This window comes from Sphaerodactylus townsendi, linkage group LG09 (genome assembly GCF_021028975.2).
Source record: "Sphaerodactylus townsendi isolate TG3544 linkage group LG09, MPM_Stown_v2.3, whole genome shotgun sequence".
NCBI lineage: Eukaryota > Metazoa > Chordata > Lepidosauria > Squamata > Sphaerodactylidae > Sphaerodactylus > Sphaerodactylus townsendi.
In genome coordinates, this window is record NC_059433.1 from 82,168,958 (window position 1) to 82,189,781 (window position 20,824).

The following is a 20,824-nucleotide window of genomic DNA, read 5'->3' on the forward strand; positions in this document are numbered from 1 at the left end:
AAAACAGTTGAGCCCCTTCTGCTTACAGCCATTCCGATGAACCTCAGTTCTGGAATGCAAATGCTGGAAACGGTGTCAGATGAAACCTCCGCTTAATTTTTTCCTGCTTCAGAACGCCTGCTTACAATGATGCTAAAAAAAGCAACTACACCCGGGCTGCTGTTGAGTAAATTATTCTCTCTTCTACACATGATGCACAGCACAGTTGGCCTCCCTAAAATATGTAACGAGTCACTCAACAAGTGCAGCAAAAGGGCAAGGACTGTGCAAGAGAGAGCTTTTCTTTAAAATTATTTAATTACACACCTTTCCAGGTAATAAGCATAAGACAATAGAATAGACCGCCGTCATTCGATTATTTACACCCCTTTATTCCCGTAAGCTTCAAACAGGCATTTTGAGAGTTTTATGCAGCAGTTATCTCTGCTCATATTAAGAGTGCTGGGATAGGGCTCTTTGCAGGAAATAATGTCCAGTTCTGGTAGGATTTTTAGTGGGATGACGCTCCTGTGGTTTGAACGGTCCGGCTGCAGGTTCTTTATGGAAGAGCTGCATCGCCCCGAGATGGCTTTAAATGTGAAGTGAGTGGAGTTCTAAAAATACTGAGATCAATACAAAAGTACGTATTCAGATTCTCCCGTCACTGGTACCATGAGACAAAAAAAACAGAAAGGAGGATGAATGATGTTAGGACAGCTTCACTCCAATTTTATTTTGCTCCTTCTTCATTAACCGCTGCACTTCTTTCTCCATCTTCTTCCTCTGCTGCTCAGCTGCGCGTTTTTCTCTTTCAACTATTTTCTGCTGCCTGCAATTTCACAAGAGACGCATGTTGAGAGCCAAGCTTTGTTACCCTGTTTTTGCAAGAACGTTTTTGGGGACCACTTAAGGTAAGTCATGAGTCTCCTTATACACCTGGCCAGCTTAAATAAGTATTAGTTTTAACAGACACTTTGGTACTAAAGTGCATATCTTCACTAAACCTGTCCGCTACACCACAGGACAATACAAAGAAAATAATGTTCAGATTATTGCAGAAAGACGGAATATTGGCTCTGAAGTTTAAAAACCAAACTAAAATTACAATCTAACAGATTTTTATCCCACACTCCTTCCAAAATGGCTATTCAAGTTCCTTCTGGATTAATACTTTTGTACTTCGGAGTAAGCACTGCAGCACTAGCATTAGCTAGTCCACATGCACCTACTCCAAGAAAACATTCACCAGAGCAAGGCATGCAAGCATGGCTTTCCTGTAACTCCAGGAGGTGGACATTTTGCATGTATGCACAAGCCAACACAATCAGTAGAAAGAAGTACTTCTTCACTCAATGGGTAATTAAATTTTGGAATTCACTGTCACTGAACATAGCAATTGCCGGTAGAAAGGATGACTCTGAAGGATGCCTAGACAGATTCATGGAGTATCTCTATTGCTACTAGCCATGACAACTACAGGAACCTCCACATCCAGATGCAATGAGCCCCTAGATAGTAGTGACACAAGGCAATGACAGAGAAAGGCCTTGGCCTCTATGTCCTCTTTGGTCCTTTATAATAACTAGCCGACCACTGCGGAGGATGCTGGTTAAGATGGACCACTGCTCTGATCCAGCAGAGCACCTCTTATGTTCTAACTGCGAAGTAACAGGTGGCTGAAAAGAGGAGGGACAGAAGGCTGCCTGAAATATTCAGAGAATGCATTCACTGTGGCCAATTAATGACCCTTTGGAACCAAGAATGTAACTGGGATTACCATGAAAAGCCAATCATTTTGGCACAATATTTGGAATTATTTTTAACTTTAAAAACACCTAAGTAGTGGAGTAAGTAGCAATGACTGTAGAGATGTTGCCATGATTAGATTGTTTAAACAAAGTCATACCTTCAGTCCTTGCAATGCACGCTCTCTCTCTCTTTCTGTCTCAAACAGGTGCAAAATAATGTTTACTCTTTTCTTTCTCCCTCTATATTTCGCTGCCACCAGGAATTTAATTCTATACCTTCCCCTGTATCTGAGTTTTAAAGCAGTTTTGAAGGGCTACGGGGTCCTGAGGAAATTACTAGCGTGGGATTTCAGGTTACTTTTAACAAGTTTAAAATTTCATTTATATATGTTATGTAGCTTAAATGTCTCAGGAAAATTTTGACAAAAAATAAAACAATCTGAGGCAATAACTTCTGCTGAGGTGACTTTCACTTTACATCATTCCCCTCTCTCATTCTTTACATACAAGGGATCTTATTAGGATTCGACTCCTTTTCTAGTCTCTCACTCCCAATACAGCACAGACTGACTCTCTAAGTCCTCACTACCGAATACTGCCCCCCTCCCTCCCTCCCTCCCCCTCCCCCCCTCTCTCTCTCTGCCTAACAGCTATTACTTACAAATTCATTGACTGTAACAAATCAGATACTTCCCACTTAAGAATGGTGTAGGAGAGCTAGCATTGTGTAGTGGTTAAGAGCAGGTGGATTCTAATCTGGAGAACCGGGTTTGATTCCCCACTCCTCCACCTTAGTGGCAGAGGCTTATCTGGTGATCCAGATGTGTTTCCGCACTCCTACATTCCTGCTGGGTGACCTTGGACCAGTCACAGTTCTCTCAGAACTCATTCACCCCCACCTACCTCACAAGGTGTCTGATGTGTGGAGAGGAAGGGAAAGGAGCTTGTAAGCCATCTTGAGTCTCCTTAAAGGAGGGAAAGGTGGGGTATAAATCCAAACTCCTCTTCTTCTCCTTCTTAATTTGAGAAGAGGAACCTTGCCCACTGTGGCACACCTTGCACCCCTTGATCTGGAAGAAAGGTAATGTTTCTCCAAGACTGCTCCCATTTCCCTGGGTAGAAATGGGGGAAAAAATAGTACAGGAGCGTGCAGAAAGGGCGGCATGACTGGCAGCAGAGACAGATGACCAACCTGGAGCAGTCTAGGAGGGGAGAGCAGGGCATGGTGCCCCAGTGACAGCAGGACAGGCAGCATCCTTGTCAGTCATTATACTGTCACCAAGTACAAACACTTTTGGGGACTAACTACAAAGTTGTGGCTTTGCCAAGTTTCAACGTGAACATCAGAAGAAATTGATGGCTTGTAGAACCATTTGCTTGTTCGATATTAAACTGTGCTCCCAAAAATGATAAATCAGGTTGAAAGCTGATGCCTTTTTATTTATCCTTTCTCCACCTAATAAAATTGTTTCCTGGGCAAGAATGACCATAACAACAGCCACCACCTGTTGTTCATAGAACGCCTGTCTTTCCCTTCTGAGTTTCCATTTCCCAATCTCCAAACAGGACAGCGATCATTTTGCACAGGCTATTTCAATTCTTACACTGATTATTATGTAAGGAAGGATGGAAAAAGCTGTTGCGCTGAGCAGCAGAGACTTCACCAAAAATACCGGAAGAGAAGATCCCGGCCCACTTTCTGGTGAGTCTTGAACAGTCCAGCGTTTTCGCTAGACCCCCATTGCCACATATTACTGATATTCGCCAAACTTTAGAAATGCCACAAATGAAGATGATGGCTGTGAATTTTATCATTCCTATTGGTCGTTTTTTGAACAACAACTACTTCTACTACTACTACTACCACCACTACTATTATTATTATTATTTAGATTTGGGAACCGCCCACCTCCAAAGGGCTCTGGGCAGTGTACAACAAAACACAAAATACAATAATATATAACAATCCTTTCGCCAATCCGTTCTAGACTGCGTGACCCCCTTTTAAGCTATAGCAAGTAATCAACAGTGAAAGCTTCCACGGTTTCCGTTCTTACTCAGTAATTCAGGGACTGGGCTGAGTTACCTCAGAACTTCTTCTGCCTGCCAGGCTGCATCTTCCCCTTCTTCCCAGGCATTCGTGTTTTCCTGCCACGTCTCCAAGTCTCCCAATTCCGGCTGGGGAAAAAGTGAAAGAATTCAACACGTATAAGTTAAGTTTTCCGAAACTAGCACTGGTTCAACTTCAGAAAGGTGTTATTGTGCAGCAGGGACATGTCACCTTATTTATAACCTTAGAGTCTTGCTGGGTTGGGTGCCAAGTTTTTTTGGTCAGACAAAGGGGCACTTTTGCTTGCACCACATTGGTGCTAATCGCCCCCACCCACTGCAGCCCCCTGCAATGATGCAGGACTCTTAAGCTATTCCCAAGGTCCTGTCAACCCACCAGGAGCTGCAGTAGGAAGGTGAATCCACACAAGTACTGTTTTCTAACATGCCTGTGATTGTGGTCCTGAGGAGACAGCCCATCGTTTCAAGTAGTGTTAACCACATATTTCAGATACTGAGCAGGCTTATTGAAAGGGTAGGTGGCATGGTGTAGTGTAGTCTATAAGGACGCTATCTCCCATGATATCTCCCAGTATTATGTCCCATCCGGGATATTTCTAGTTTTGAGGCTGTACCTAACATTAAGATCTGAGAGATGACATTGAAATTCTGTTGGTGTAGCTCCCACCCCGTGACCTAAGAGTATCCCTGTCAGAGGTGATCTTGGAGTGGTGCTGAACCTCCCCCGCCCCCAGGCTGGAGGACTAGAACATTCAATGCAAGGCTGTCTTTTTTGGAGCGACTCAGGATTTTATAGGGGTGGACCACTCCACGCCTTAAACAGTGCATCCACTACTAAAGAAACATACCCTGGATGTGGGAGATTTCAGTAACTATTGGGCAGCCTCCAATGTTCCACTCCTGAACAAGGTGACTTAACAAGTGGTGGCAGAAAAACTTCAAGCATTCCTGGATGAAGTGACTGTTTGGGTCTTTTTCCAGTCTGGTGTCATGGGCCCCTGGAGAGCGATGAGTCTTCAGGGGATGAGCAGAGCCTGGAGTAAGCCCAGACCACGTTGGGAACCAACAAACACTGCTTGGAGCAGCCAGGGTCCCTGCAGGCTTTACAGAGTGTACAACAGCCAGGTCAAAACTCAGAGCCAGAAGTGCCTGCAGAAGCAGGCCGGCATCCAGCCCTACTCCAGCTGCAGAGACTCAACCACCTAGCTCACCTGAGCCCATGTGTCAGCAAAGGCAGAGACAGAGGGAGTTGACGAAGAATCGTGGGCCTGCTAGCTCAGAGAAGGCACCTTCTGCAGTAGGGGGAGGCAGAGTCTTCACAGGATGAAGCCTAACTTGCTGGAAGAGCCTATATCAAGCAAGTTTACAGAATATCTCGGCCTGGATACAACAAAGCTTGTGACTGCTGCAACGCTTCCCCTGACTTGTGGATTCTGTGCATTCTGACCCTCGGACTTCTGACATTGAAACCTGACTCTCGGACTGGACTCAGCTCCCTGCTGTAACCTGATGTCTCTGCCTGGCAGCTCAAGCCGGAACATCTGGTTTCAGCCTGGCTATGGGACTGAAACAGCTTCACTCCCCCTGGTGGATGGCCTGGGCCAGGTCATGGACAGAGTAGGCCTGCTCTTGGCCCCAGGCCTATTGCCGAATAAGCAAGTAGCAGCTATGGTGAGGAGTACTTTTTAACCTGTTTCGACTGGTTAGTCAGCTCAAGGCTTTCCTGGGCAGATCTGCCCACCCTGGGGTTGGTGGCCCTGATGAGGGCAGAATGGTGGGGTATAAACTTTGTAAATAAATGAACAAAATACACAAGCACGTTTCAAGTTACCAGCTTGATTTCTAGGTAAGATCAGGCCAGCAAACTATTGGCCACATTGCTTTTGTTCCCACTTTTGATGAAAACAGAACTGACCTTGACCTATCTGTGGAAGAGAGCGTGGCAAAATGACACTGTGGTTCCCATGGATGGCAATTAGTGCAGTTGAGCCCAAAGCCTCTTTCCAGTCAACTTGTTCTCCAAATGACTAGAAAAAATAATTAGCCGGCTCTACTTTTTTGGCACCCTTAACCATTCTCTTGCATTACGTAGGCACGAGTGGAAAAACAATGCAATTGGTACTCTGTCACACAGTTCTTTGAGGCACTTCAATCTATGATCGTTTTGCTTGCCAGGTCAATTCTTGACATTGCAGCACTAGATTTGCTCGCTAATTTAATGTACAACAAGGGCATCCTTGTTCATACCCTATTATGTTTTAAGTATGTTCATCTTTATTGTCTGTTTATGTCTCTTTCTCATTTTAAACAATACAACATTTACTATCATTAATTCTTGACATTCCAAGGTCAGACAAATCAGGTCCAATGCTCTCTGTTCTTATAGTGATACGGCCTAAGGAAGCTACGTATTACACTGAGGACCTACAATTAATGTCCTAATGTGCAGTTTAGTATTGCAGAGGAGTTTTGGGGTACAAATTGTATCTGCTAAGAAGAAGAGTTTGGATTTATATCCCCTTTCTCTCCTGCAGGAGACTCAAAGGGGTTTACAATCTCCTTGCGGTTCCCCCCTCACAACCAACACCCTGTGAGGTAGGTGGGGCTGAGAGAGCTCCGAGAAGCTGTGACTAGCCCAAGATCACTCAGCTGGCGTGTGTGGGAGTGTACAGGCTAATCTGAATTCCCCAGGCGGCTGAGCTGGGAATCAAACCCGGTTCCTCCAGATTAGATACACGAGCTCTTAACCTCCTACACACTGCTGCTCCGAAGGAAGAAGAGGTTAACTCTGTTCTCTCTGGTTTGTTTCCCCACTGCAACTGGCAAGCTGCAGGCCTCCCTCTGGGGTCAGGGAGCGTAACTGACGAAATAGTTCTGGACAAAGTAATTAGCTCCTACCAGGGTCCTGATACAAATCCCCCCTTTGCAGCCGTTTTTAGGTTATACCTTGGGAAATCTAATCATGGCTCTCCAACATAATGTAGCCCATGGCGATGCTTTCTCTCATGAGAGAAAAAACACCCCAGTTATCTAGAAACTAGAAGCAAACCATGTGGAAAACCTACTTACCGACTGGTGAATAAAAGGTACATCTTGTGTAGCTGCTAATCTACTAGAAAAACCATCCTGGTTGCCAAAATTTAAGGGCTCACGTTTTTTAACAATAATCTGAAAAACAACATTGAAGAGTAAAGAGACCATGAATACTGCTACTAGAAAATTTGGAGAATTCTGGGGTAGTGTGGTCTATAATGATTGATGATTCTTGACAGTGCTAGGTCTGGCCACTTTAGACAGAGTCATCTCACATGACTGCGCACTGAGTCCGTCTTGTTTGAGTCCAAGTGTCACATACTATAGATATTAAGTGGTCTGATGTATGCCTGCATTCCCAACACACTGCTGCGACTGGGTCCTTAGCTTCACCATGCCCTCTCGGTATAAGTTTATTTTCCAGAGAAGGTGCTGGGAACCCACTTTTCTCTCTTGCACACATATGAACAAGAAGAGTTTGGATTTATATCCCCCCTTTCTCTACTGTAAAAAGACTCGAAGGGGCTTACAATCTCCTTGCCCTTCTCACCTCACAACAAACACCCTGTGAGGTGGGTGGGGCTGAAAGAGCTCCGAAGAACTGTGACTAGTCCAAGGTCACCCAGCTGGCATGTGTTGGAGTGCACAAGCTGATCTGGTTCACCAGATTTGCCTCCACAGCTCAAGCGGCAGAGCAGGGAATCAAACCCGGTTCTCCAGATTAGAGTGCACCTGCTCTTAACCACTATACCACGCTGGCTTACATATGCTATGTCAGTGGTGGCGAACCTGTGGCACTCCAGATGTTCATGGACTACAATTGGCCATGCTGGCAGGGAATGATGGGAATTGTAGTCCATGAACATCTGGAATGCCATAGGTTCGCCACCACAGTGCTATGTGGTCCTTCACTGCCCCATTAAACCTGTAGTATGACACAGGACTGTCCTGCAACACAAATGGTATTTTCTCCTCTCACAGCAGAAAATGTGCCGCTTATGCTGTGGCACATGGCACAGTACAAGTTGTTCTCATTGTATAGTCATTAAATACATGAATGCTAGATCTGTCCACACAGCTGGCACAGTAACTACATATTAGTTTTAGACATAACTTCTGTTTGATACCGTGTTTCCCCAAAAATAAGACAGGGTCTTATATTAATTTTTGCACCAAAAGATGCATTAGGGCTTATTTTCGGGGTAGCGCTTATTTTAGGGGAAATACGGTACCTTCACAATTCATTAAGGTGGGCTCTCGGCAACCCGTTGCTTCCCCATGTGTGTGACACAAGCTGCATCCTCATTGGCAAGGAGCACAGGGCATTGTCTGCAATTCTGTAACTATCAGTAGGGCTTATTTTTGGAGGAGGGCTTATTTTAAGCATCCTCCAAAAATCCTGAAAAATCAGGATAGGACTTATTTTTGGGGAAACACGATAGTATGGTATTACAAGATTGAAACATAATAGCTGACAGGAAGATTGTCACTGATCACTAAGTCAAACCAAACAGCCAAGCTACGTAACCATCACAGCAAGCCCTCCTCTGGAATTTGACATTAGTTTCCTTCCGAAGAATTGTGCATACTGCTAAGCTTGCAGACAGATGAGGAAACCCAGGTAACTTTACACACATTATCCCATCTGCTGGATGCTGCTTTGATTCATCACATCAGCGAACTACACAGCCAGCCCAGTTGACCTCCTGGAGCAAATTGCTTTCTGGGCACCATCCACTGTTGCTGAGGCTGAATGGCAGCCCTGCACATTAACACAGAACAGAACTATATTTCAAAACGTGGCCAACGTACTTTCTGAGTTTTCCTTATTGTTGGAGTCATGTCCTTGAAGTAGTCAGGCTCCATCTCCTCCAAACCATTTGGCTGACCGGCCACTGTGCCGTTACCGCCTTCAACCTTCACACTAGTTGGAGCATCTTCATCCCACGAAGTCCAATCTTCTACCTCTGGCTGAAGAGAAAATAAGATCTCAGCATTCTATTTGGAAGCTGACATTACCCATTTATGTTCCACCATGCAGTCTGATACAATGCTGACACCCAGGCCATTAAAAATATTACCTGTTTAGGGACTGATGAATAATCCACAGTAGTTGGCAAAGTTATTTGGTCACCACTTAGTTTCCGTCCTCTTCCAGTCCTGAGAAAGAAATGCAGGGTTAATTCTACTTCTGGAAATCCTAGCAGCGCATAGAACGATTAGTGAAGGCTAACAAAGCTATACACATACAAAGCTGTATTGGATTTTATGCACATGGAGGCAATTTACACAACTTGCCACGCAGCAAAAAGCCTGATTTAGTGAAAAACCAGAAAAACCTTGCAAATACTCCTGAATAAGTCTTGGCCTAACCAGAGATCTTTGTCATAATTTATAACTCACCCCAGTGGTGTAATGAAATTAAGACTATTGTAATTGTTCATTTCTCAGCTGAAATGAGACCAACCTGGTACAAAACTACGATAAAGATATTCTCGAGAACAAGCTTATTTTCAACAACTGCTTTCCTTGTAAACTGGTTGCTACAAGGTCTATTCTGAGCGAGCAGAATTCAAGTTCACCAATCTATCCAAACGTGCCGCGGGGCGGGGGGGGGGGGGGGGGATGACACAGGCTGTTAAGACTAAATGTTTGGCTACTGTCCACAAAAGATCATGCTTGAAGAAAAACTTGTTTTTAAGATGACACAAGACTTGTTTTGTTTGCCACATCAGACTCAACCCCCGCCCCCCAAAGAATATTTAGTATTGTTCTTACTGGATTTACCAGACCAGATCATTATTCAAACAAACAGGCATGAAATATAAGTTACAAACAGTAAGCAGGATTTTTAATGTTGAACAGGTGTCATTGAAAACTTCTCAATGTTGCTAGAAAAATACCAGCATGGTGACAGCAGCAAAAGTACTCAAAAGTCCTCTAAGTAGCAGCTGAGATCCAAAAAATTATTTTACACTCACTGGACATGACCTGTAGAATTTTCTACTCCCCCACCCTTCTTTTTAAGAGCAAAGCCCCCACTGTTTTTGAAAAAAATTCCCTTTGTTCCAGAAAGCCAGAGTACCATGTGCCATGGAGAACTTTGCAGTTTAAGAAGTCAAAGCCCACACTCTCCTAGTGTATTCAGCACTAACTGTGCAATTCTTTGAATCCAGGTCTATAAACAAATCACTGCCACTTACTACTGTATTCCCAAAAAGGGGGACTAGTTAGAATGTGTGAGATTCAATTTTCAACCCATTCTGTCGCCTAAGACCTAGGTCCCCTAACCAGACTTCAGATTTTACCAACCATTCTTTTGCTGGAACATTAGCATTTACCAATATACAATACATATTACAAGGAACAATTTTTCTAAAGCCTACCACCTACTCGAGCATGAAATCATTTTTGTGCATTTTGTTTCCTAGAAGCAGTGAGACGGAAAAAACTGAAGATTAAATTTCCATGAAAGCCCAATTTTCTTTGAATAAGAGATTCACTGTGCCAGATTTCAGTACTATAGATTAGAGAAACTCTTAACTATTTCTTGATTAGCTCTCCTCATCCCAAATATTATCAGGGTGAAAATCGAGGCATTAAAATTATTCTTGTATCCTGAAGTGAGCAATAATAAGGAATAACTGAACATTTGAGAAGCTGCTTGGCTTTCCATTTCTATATTTCAGAACTATGTTGTCAAAGTATTTGAGTCCAAGTCAAAGATCTGTAATCATGTAATAGACAAAGATACACCCACCAAACAGGAAAGCGAATAGATTGGGGACAATTCACATTTCTATTTCATTCTGGTATTTATGCTTAATTACAAAATAAACAAGAAGTAGACAGTTTATGAGTGAGTGGCTTCCCCTGTGAAATACACTGAGTGGAAAGCTTAGAAATCCACCACGTTGGTGAGAGGAGAGCAAGATATAAACAGGAAAATAAATAACTGGTGCTAAAACCCTACTCCATAAACAGATGGTGTGAAATTTGATAAAACTGTGCTAAAATCGTCAGCCTTTACTGAAGCAGCAGGAAGTCCTCGATCAGAGTTACACATTTACTGTTTTCTAGAAGACAATCTTTCTCACACACACGTGTATAAATAAAGGTGCTGGAAAACAGTAGAGAAGTGGTAGCTCTAAATAGCAAGGGGGAAATTGTAGAAGTGAGAGATTATCAGGACTGGGAGATAATGCTCCAGTTTGAGACTAACACACTTATTTTCTAAGGACTTCTTTCTGAGGAGAGAACAGGTCTTGTTTTTTTTTTTAAATCTCAATCCGACACAAAATGAAAAATATATGGGCGAAAATAAGAGATTCAACCTATTGAAAGATACAAACTCACTCAATGGTGAGTATCTGTCTTGCAGCACAAGAACACACAGCCAAGGGATCTCTTGGTTGTTTGCGCTCCAACAGATAAAATGCCCCAGGGAACCTTTGAAAATAACCTACTTATTACGGCATCATTTCCTGAAAGTGATTATTCCTCTTTAGTATTTATCCTACTGAACTTAATGCTTTTTCATCAACAAAAGTCACCAATCTAAACCAGTTAATCGCCATGCTTACTGGGACCTAGTATTGTGCACTGATCCGGCATCTGCGTAGTACCATAACATACCTACACCTGTTTTTTTTTGCAGTGCTTGACCTTCTGGCTCTGCTTTACAAAAATGTTTTTTTTTAAACTCTCCTTGTACACAAAGTGTATCTATATTTACCAGGAAGCTGGGCAACGTGAAGTGGACTAGAAGATGACTCAACTGACGTTAGTGAAAGACTTGGAATGAGTCAGAGCATGTCGTGAAGTGCATTTGCAGGCACTGGCAGTAAAGAAGACCCTGCCACCACTGCATCAGCAGAATCTTGTCTAATTCAACTGGTTAAAGTGGCCAGTCCGACCCTGCAGGCAATGAAAATTTGGCTCCCCTGCTGTGATGTTTTTGCTAAGCTGTTTGCTGACAAAATCTCATCTATTCCTTGAGGGTAGATCCAGTGCCTGTCAGAAGCACCTCCTTGTCATTTTGTTATGGATGGTTTCAAATTGATTCTGCCTACTGATGCCGACAGAGTCTTTGGGAGTGTGAGGGCCACCACTTACATTCTGGACCCCTGCCCATCACAGCTGTTATAATCTTGCCAGGAAAGAGTATTGGAGACATTAGTATAAACCATCAACTCCCTAACTTAGGAGGTTCTTCCTAGACCTTTAAGGGAGGCAGTTACTAGATCTGTACTAGGGACAAAGTGACCAATCACAGGCTAGTCTCCAATCTACCTTTTCTAGGATTGTGGTGGCAGAGCAGTTACAGGGCTTCCTGGATGATACATATGCCCTTGACTCATTTCAGTCTAGTTTCAGGCCTGGGTTTGATACTGAGATGGCTTTAGTTGCACTGGTGAACGATCTGTCTTTAAAGTTCAACAGGGGACAATCTTCCCTCTTGATACTTCTGGGACTTCTCAGCAGTCTTTGATACAGTTGCCCATTATATTTTTATACAATGACTAGAATAGGAAGTTGGTATTAAGGGTTTGGCCCTTTGGTGGGTTCACTCATTTCCGTCGGACCCGATGTAAACAGTCTCCACTGAAGGTGCACATTCAGCTGGGTGGAATTTATCTTACGGAGTGCCACACAGCTTTATTTTTTCACCCATGAGCTTTAATATATACACGAGGCCACTGAATTACAGCGTCCAGAGCTCTGGGGTTGTTTGTGCTCCAACAGATCTCTTGGTTGTTTGTATACAGACGATACCCAGATCTACATTTCGTTATCCAATCCTCCAGATGTGTCAGTCTTGGTTCTGAGCCAGGCTTTGAGGCTGTGGTCAGGGGGCCAAGGCAGAATAAACTGAAGCTGAATCCAGACAAGACAGAGGTGATGCCGGTGGACATTTCTACAGAACTACAAATCTGAGAAAAACAGCTGTTAAAGGAATCAGAGCAACGAGGTTCAAGCCATATTTAACTGCAGTCTTAAAGAGTAACTTTAAATAGTGTCTTAGATTTATCCATCTGTAATCAAAAAGCACAAACAAGCACTTTCAAAAGAATGATCACAACAGGACAGAAATAAGTCCAAATGAACCAATGACACATGCAAGGTCTGTTGTTTACCTGCATATTAATCTCTTGAAAAAAGAGAGTATTGCTGCCAGGCACGTACAAATTTTAAAAAGACGGAACTGTGTAATGGCCATGGTGAAAGTCGTCGTCTGCAAAGATAAAAAGGACAAAAAAAGTGATTTAATGTCAGTATATTACTTTTATCGGCTAACAGAGCAGAAAGTCAAGTGCTGATAAGGATAATGCAATTTGGTCCACAGTTGTGGGCTCAGGAGTTAAGCCACAAGCATAAGTAGATTCTGTGTTCTGGGCTGTCAAACTGCTTCCAACTTATCAATTAATGACTTCCAGAACATCTCACCCTTAATAGCCTTGTTCAGGTCTTTCAGCAAACTGAAAGACATGGTTCTCTAACCCTTCTCATGTTGGGGTCCTCCTCTTTTTCTGCTGCCTTCGACTTGTCCTTTCAGTGAGTCCTGTCTTCTCAACATGTCTTCTCAAGAATGCAGCACTTTTGATCACCCTGAAAACCCTATGTTGAGACAGCCCAAAACTAGTAGCTTAAGAAAGATCAAAAGCAAAGGAAAGATGTCTCAGCCCTCCTTCACTAAGGCCCCTTCCGCACACGCAAAATAATGCATTTTCAAACCACTTTCACAACAGTTTGCAAGTGGATTTTGCGATTCCGCACAAAGAGCATTGAAAGCAGTTTGAAAGTGCATTATTCTGCATGTGCGGAATGAGCCTAACAGTTTCCAGCAAGTCTGCAAGCTACAAAGGGTAAGTCTGACAATCTTGTTTTCAGGGTAACTGCCCTCGTTTTCTTTTGTAAACAGAAAACAGGCCGGGGGGGAGCACCTGTTCAGCTGGATCCCAGCAAAAGCATAAAGCATTTACAAAGAAGCAATTTAAAGTTCTAGATAAAACAGAATAATGGGAAAGTACAGAAAAGCCCAACCTTTTATACAAAGAAAGTGCTAATTAGTACAAAGAACTTCCTTTATAGGGTCGGTCCATGCAAAATGGGACTTCAACAAGGACAAGTATCAAGTAAAGTCAACCTCCTCCTATTCACACAAAAAAAACAGGTGGGATCCAACCGTGTTACTTTCTTGCGGAGGCTGGGAACACAGTACAGTTTTTCTTGACCGTGTCTGAAATCAGGCAGCCAGTACACATCTTTTAGTACAGGGGTGATACAATCTTTATATATATCTCCAAATAGCCTGGCGGCTGCATTTTAAATTAGCTAAAGTTCTCAGATAGTTTTCAAGGTCCAATCTGGATAAGATCACATTGTGGCTCATCATCACCAGATCGTGCTTTCCAAGAGTTATAACTAGCTTATCAGCTGAAGCTAACGAAAGGTGCTACATAACCTGGAAGAGATGTAACCTTATAAATTTAGGCCAGGATTTATCAGCACCACCAAGCTACAAAGTTGCTACTTCAGGGGGAGTGTAACCCCTTTTGGGCCAGGCTGACTCTTCAATCCTCAAAACACTTTTGCCACTGACCAGCAGCTCAGTCTTGTCCGGACTGGGTTTCTGTTTATTGGCTCCTGTTCATCCTATTACCGTGTTTCCCCAAAAATAAGACAGGGTCTTATATTAATTTTTGCACCAAAAGATGCATTAGGGCTTATTTTTGGGGTAGGTCTTATTTTCGCGGAAATACGGTACCTTCACAATTCATTAAGGCAGGCTCTCAGCAGCCCCCATCAGGTGTGATGCAAGCCACATCCTCATTGGCAGGGAGCACCCTGCTGGATCACACCATCCTGATCTGTAACTACCGATAGGGCTTATATTTCAAGCATCCTCCAAAAATCCTGAAAAATCATTATAGGGCTTATTTTCGGGGTAGGTCTTATTTTTGGAGAAACACGGTATCTATTCCAGGCACCTGCTCAGATCTTCCACATTAGAGGAATTTCTCAAAGGGTTCTCTTGCAGGAGCCATTGCTCAGTTCATGCCATATTCAGTCCCTAGTGTCTACACTCAAAAGTCCATACAGAAAGGATTAAAAAGACATTTGCCTGAGACTGAATCTGCTACTGATCATGGTGAATGGGAATAAGCTAGATGGTTCAATAGACTCTGTAGCCAGGTTCAGATGTCAGGGCCAAACCATCACTTCTGTTATCTCCACCCTCCCACACACAATTAAAAAAATATTGCTGTAGAACTTAATCTTTCCATATTATCAGAACACATCAAGTTTAACTGGCCATTAAAACAGAACTTGAAGCGCTACAATTACAATGTGTACCTTTCTTCTAGGCAAAAGTAACAAAAAGTCAAAAAGACTGCAAACCAAAACCTACAATTTGTGTCCTATTTTTTAAAAAAACTGCCAGTTAGTCTGCCCATCCATACCAAACTCAGTCATTTGTGACACGTTGCTGTTACTTACACTACAAAGGGTTGTCCTGAGGGTTCCTTCAGAAATTGCAACTGGTCCAGAATGCATTGGTGCAGGTCCTTACTGGGACCCCATGGACCAGTTCTTTGACAGCACTGAATTCCCAATCAATTTTAGGATGTTGCTACTTACTCTCTCCCGACACGCCCACCAGGAGCTTTATGCTTAGCAGGCAATAATATTGACTCATATGGAGAATGCTTACCCAAGAGAGATTTTGGCTGTTCTCGGCCAGGGCCTTTTTGGTGGAACTCTGTCTAGTGAGACTGGAGCCGTGTGGAATTTGACTCAATTCCGCAGTGCTTGTACGATACAGATGTTCTGCCACGCTTATGGTTGAGAGAAGTGACAGCTTATAAAACCACTGGCCTCCCTTTCCCCTCCCCCTTCCCTCAAACTCACCCTACATACCTCCTTTTGGTCTTTTATTCCCATTAGTACCATTTTGCCCTGACCTGGATAGCTCCAGGCTATCATGATCTGATCTCAGAAGCTAAGCAGGGTCTGCCTTGGTTAGCATTTGGATGGGAGATCTCCAAGGAATTCCAGGGACATGACCTGGAGTCAGGCAAATGGCAAACCACCTCTGCCTTGAAAACTCTACCAGGACACCAGAAGTCAGCTGTTGCTTGACAGTATCCAAACACAGTATCAACGCTTCTTAGGATCAGTTGATTCCCCACCCCTCCTATGGTAACACTGTATAATGTTGGCTTCTAATCCATATCTGGGGAGAAACTTAAGTGTGTCATCTGTTTTAGGCAGCTTTTTCCCTAGAATTTTAACGACAAACAGAAATGTAGATTTTATGCTTCTATGAATTCATCCTGTATATGATTTTGGAGCTTCGTATTGAAGCGTTATAAGCTGCCCTGGGCCTGCCTCCAGCTGGGAAAAGGCGAGGTATAAATCTAATAAAATAAACAATAAGCTAAAATGAGAAGCAGCAGCCATTCCCAGAGGACCTTCAAAACTAAAATTTAGCAAAACTTCCATGAGCTTTTTTCCCCTTCCAGCTGACAGAACCCTGCCTGCTTACAAGGAATCCTTGTTTGCCATAGATTACTTGGTGAGTTACTATTCTCTTGCCTGGTTTGAAGACTCTCTTTCACAAGCACTACGAGAAGGATGCTTCCAGTTTCGAAGTAGGCAGCACCCATTTTACCAATTTTGTTCTAGTCAAGTACCTTTAATGGCATACACAATTTCGTTCTAATTGCTCTGGTAAGCAGGCAGAAAGAGCTAATAATTTTGTTGTCTCTGCATACTTTTTCTGCAAACGAACAGCATTTTGGCTCTGGGCATATCTCATTTGCACACTCCCTTGTGGGGAGGGAGGGAGGTAGAATACTCTCTTACCCACATACTCTGCAAACATCCAAGCCATAATCCTTATCTTTCTGGCTTTACTAGTTCATTACAGTTTACAGCATTCAGACTTACTTTCACTTTACAGCCAATTTACATAGCTTTCTTTTCCTTTCTTTTGTAATGTGTAATATTATTAGATGACAACTCTGGACACAGGTAAAGAAGTCTTATGTTACAGGGGGAAAGATCTACCACCAAACACCCACATCTATGGATGGCATCTTCAGAGCATATTAAGGTGAAATATATTTCTGTTAGTGACATATCTCTGAAGATGCCAACCATAGATGCGGGGGTTAGGAGCAAATACTACCAGACCATGGCCACACAGCCCGGAAAACTCACAACAGTCAGCTGATTCCAGCCATTAAAGCCTTGTGAACACTACATCTCTTACATCTTGCTTCCGCTGAAAATCTTCATGACACGAAGAAACACCTACAATCACAAATATTTGTCTGAGGGGAAAAAGTTACTTTGGTTTTCATAAAAAAGACAAGCAACATAGACAAAACTAGTAAAGAGAAATCTCTGGATTCATCTTTGAGCTGTCAAATAAATGACATGAGCAAATGCTCAAAAATAGTATCACATGTTGCCCCAATATAAAACCTGATGTTATGTGCATGTTATGTGCCATCAAATAACTTCAGACTCATGGCAACCCAATGAATGAATGACCTCCAAAACCGCCTATTGTTAACAGCCTTGCTCAAGTCTTACAACATGAGGGGCGGGAACGGGACTTCCTTTAGAGCAGGGGTAGGGAACCTGCGGCTCTCCAGATGTTCAGGAACTACAATTCCCATCAGCCCCTACCAGCATGGCCAATTGGCCATGCTGACAGAGGCTGATGGGAATTGTAGTTCCTGAACATCTGGAGAGCCACAGGTTCCCTACCCCTGCTTTAGAGAATCAATCCATCTCAGGTTGGGTATTCTTCTTGTCCTGGAGGTAGCTGAAGTCAATTAATACTTCTCCTAGTCACAGCTCACATACCGCTAAGTAAACAACCCCAAATGAGGATCTGATTGCAAAAGAGCAACCTAAATGCCCAGGCCTTCGAAAAAGGGACACAACTGTGCAATCCTTGTGCTTGTCTAGCTAACCTCTGGGAAACTTCTCATTAACAAGTGGCTTTTTATGTGTTCTCTAATAGACCTCTCTCCCTCCTCTATTGCTGTGCTCTTTTTTCAGCAGCATGTTTGACTCAAAATAAATGTAAGCACTACAAAATAAACATAAGTACTACGAAATAAACGTAAGCATTACAAGCTAGGAAAATTTGTACTTTGCACCAAGCTGCTATGACATCAAGAGCTTCAAAAACCTGTTCCTTCAGGGGAGTGGATGAGTCTTTTTCATAGTACTATGCTATTTATTTTATCGGGGTAGTTTACCTCTCTGTTTTATGAAGCTATTTTGACACAGAAGTGGAAGCCTCCTCACCCGAAAATAAATAAATCTATGCAAGCAAGCTTAGAACTGTAAGATGTTGTTCTTGATCAAGGACAACACATTATGGTTCTCTCACAACAAAATTATTTTCTTAAGAAAAAAACACAATAGGGTGGTATCCCCCCCAGACCTGAAAAAAATCCTTGATGTAATCTGCTAACATTTTACTCAACAAGGAATGCAGTAAGGGAATTCTGTATTTTCACCATTTGTCCAACAACGCATGGGCAAATAAAGAATAACACCACCAAAAAGGCAGTTCTCAAGGCACCTGAAAATCACAAGAGTAAGAACATGTTCAAGAGAGCATTATGAAAAATATATCCTAACCAGCAGACGATACCAAATATCAGAATGCTGCAGTCAATCCCAAAATGCGAATGAAAATATAAAGGAACGTTCTACTTCAAAATAGATACCACATAGTGCCCCCTCCTTCCCTCAACACATAATCTGCGCTGGTAAATTATTTTTTAGCCGAGATAATAATTTGCAAAATGACTCTTGCATTTTTTTTGCAAGTAAAGATGCTTCGACTGGAAGTACAACTTCCCAAATCACAATTACCTTTTGTCAGAAAATCAGGAAAAAAATACATCTTCCAGAACAGCTCCAATAATTAAAATTCAGTACACAATACTGTTGTAAGCATTATACATAAGCGAAGATCAGGGAGGCCATACCCTAAAGCTCACCTCCAGTGGGGCAAGACTGATCTTTCCTTCCTGGAATGGGCAATTTACTGTCTTGTTGCATCTCTGTCCGGCTGGTGATAGGTCAGACCTACCTGCTCCTGGTCTTTACCAGTACAATCACAGAGCAAAAAACTATGATGGGATACTGTCTTATTATGAAGTAAATACACATTCTCAAGGTTTTGATTAAATGTAAAAATAGGCTTGCCCAGAGTTTAGTGGTCAGTGTCCTTGATTATCCACGTGCCAACATTTAAGTGATGATGAGAAGTTTGTGGAGGGGGGATATAGTTATATTTGGAAACACACGTGGAAAAAGTCAAGCTCTGATAAGACTGTCAGGGTTTCAGGAATCTACCTTGAACTCATCTGATGGCTGTGTAGGATTTGGAGGCAATGGTGGACATAAACTATGCCCATTGCCTTATGCCAGTACCTGGGTTTCTTGGGAGGAGATCTGGCCTGGGCTGCTGGGCAAACATATGTCTAAGTTCAACATATGTCTGAGTTCAACATATGTCTGTAGTCGCCGTCCACAACTCCCGACCAAAACAATTCAAGAAGCCGATATCCTGTCATTTTGAAATGAATCCCTTGGTTCTATCTTGGCAGGGTCCTACACATCCTAAACCCTCACAATCAAACAGTAACGCACCATACACCAGATAAGCTTCCAGAACCAAGTCATACACCACTGCAAAACAAAAAACACTGGATCAATGTGACCCAACAGAAATCGTAAATGAGTTACAGAATAACTCATGCCTAGTGTACAATCTGGTTCTGTGGTTGCATGAAAAGGGGAACTTTCTGAGAATTTCTTCATAATTAAGGTTTTAATCTGGGCTGGACTTGAGAATCCTTATGTTAATGATTTAGTGGAAAATTAAAACAATAGACGTCGCTGTTTGTCTGAGCCGGGAGAACACAAGATTTCTTCCTTTAAATGCATTTTTCTTTTCTAAAAAGTGACAGAAAATCAGCCTGATTTTTGTAATGGTCACATGGGGCCAATTCTCACCATCACCAGTTTTAAAAAGTGTATATACGTGTTTCTATGTATGCACGCGCACACACACACAAGCTCCTATACCTCTTTTACCTGATGCAAAAGATATAACACCAAATAACTATCAGAGTAGTAAGATCTCTTTCACGTACTTCCGTATAGGAAACTTGGGATCTAATCAGACTAGGTTTATGAGATCGCTTTTTAAAAAGACTGCAAAGCAACCTGGTTTTTTTAAAGACACAACCTCCCTGCGAGGTAGGCCACTGCCGAGAGGAATGCAGAGTTTGCGACCTTTCCCAGCATGGTCCGAAAAGCTGCCAACCCACCGTGACGAGTTTCTTCCCCGCCCGCTTCTCTCACCTTGTGCCGGGAGGAGGAGAGGAGGCGGCGCGGCCCGAGCCGAGGGGGTGCCGCTTCCCTCGGCGACCGCGACCTCCCTTCATTCAAGGGCACAGGCCGCTCGTCACACCACTAATGACGGGGCAGGTCCCGTCCCGGGCGCCATCGCATCCTTCACGGGCCGCCGCCAGCTCGGCCTAGTCGTCACCCGGGAGACCCGCTCCCTCGAGCCCGCCTCTTCCGGCCGCGCCTCCCTACTTCCGGGCTCGCCGAGAAAAAACGAGGAATTGGAAGACCTCGCGCTCCAGTAGCTGGGCGGAAGAGGCGGGGAGGAAAGCGCTAGGCTCGGGGGCGGGGCTTAAGTGGCACGTGATTCTGCTGGGCTCTCGCCTCGTGGATGCGGCGAATTTCTATTGGGCTGTGCGGTTTGCAGCTTCAAAGGAGGGTTGGTGGGATGGGAAAAGGTTTTACAGTACTGTATATATTTGTGTGTACATGTGCATATATGTACTCTGTCTATATACACGCACACACATATATGGGCCAGCAGTACTGTGTGGGTATATTTGTGTTTATCTGTGTGTGCATAGACAGTATACATATGTAAA

The 20,824-nt window shown here is 43.2% G+C and overlaps 1 protein-coding gene across 1 annotated transcript; it reads right to left on the reverse strand.

Moving 5' to 3' along the window:
* Positions 1-278: 278 nt before the first annotated feature.
* Positions 279-20,476, reverse strand: EBAG9 (estrogen receptor binding site associated antigen 9). The gene is made up of 7 exons (XM_048508313.1): positions 20,238-20,476; positions 12,968-13,065; positions 8,912-8,990; positions 8,643-8,801; positions 6,867-6,965; positions 3,814-3,905; positions 279-808 (listed from the first exon to the last, which is right to left on the reverse strand). Exons 2-7 carry the CDS (start codon positions 13,048-13,050, stop codon positions 688-690), a joined length of 633 nt encoding a protein of 210 aa, XP_048364270.1. The 5' UTR covers positions 13,051-13,065; positions 20,238-20,476; the 3' UTR covers positions 279-687.
* Between the last annotated feature and the right edge of the window lie 348 nt (positions 20,477-20,824).

Coding starts and splice junctions, on each gene's coding strand:
- EBAG9 (XM_048508313.1), bottom strand. CDS start 13,050: ATGGCCATTACACAGTTCCGTCTTTTTAAAATTTGTACGTGCCTGGCA. Junction 8,991..12,967: donor TTCAAGAGATTAATATGCAG/GTAAACAACAGA, acceptor TTTCTTTCTCAG/GACTGGAAGAGGACGGAAAC. Junction 809..3,813: donor CAGGCAGAAGAAGTTCTGAG/GTAACTCAGCCC, acceptor GTGAAATTGCAG/GCAGCAGAAAATAGTTGAAA.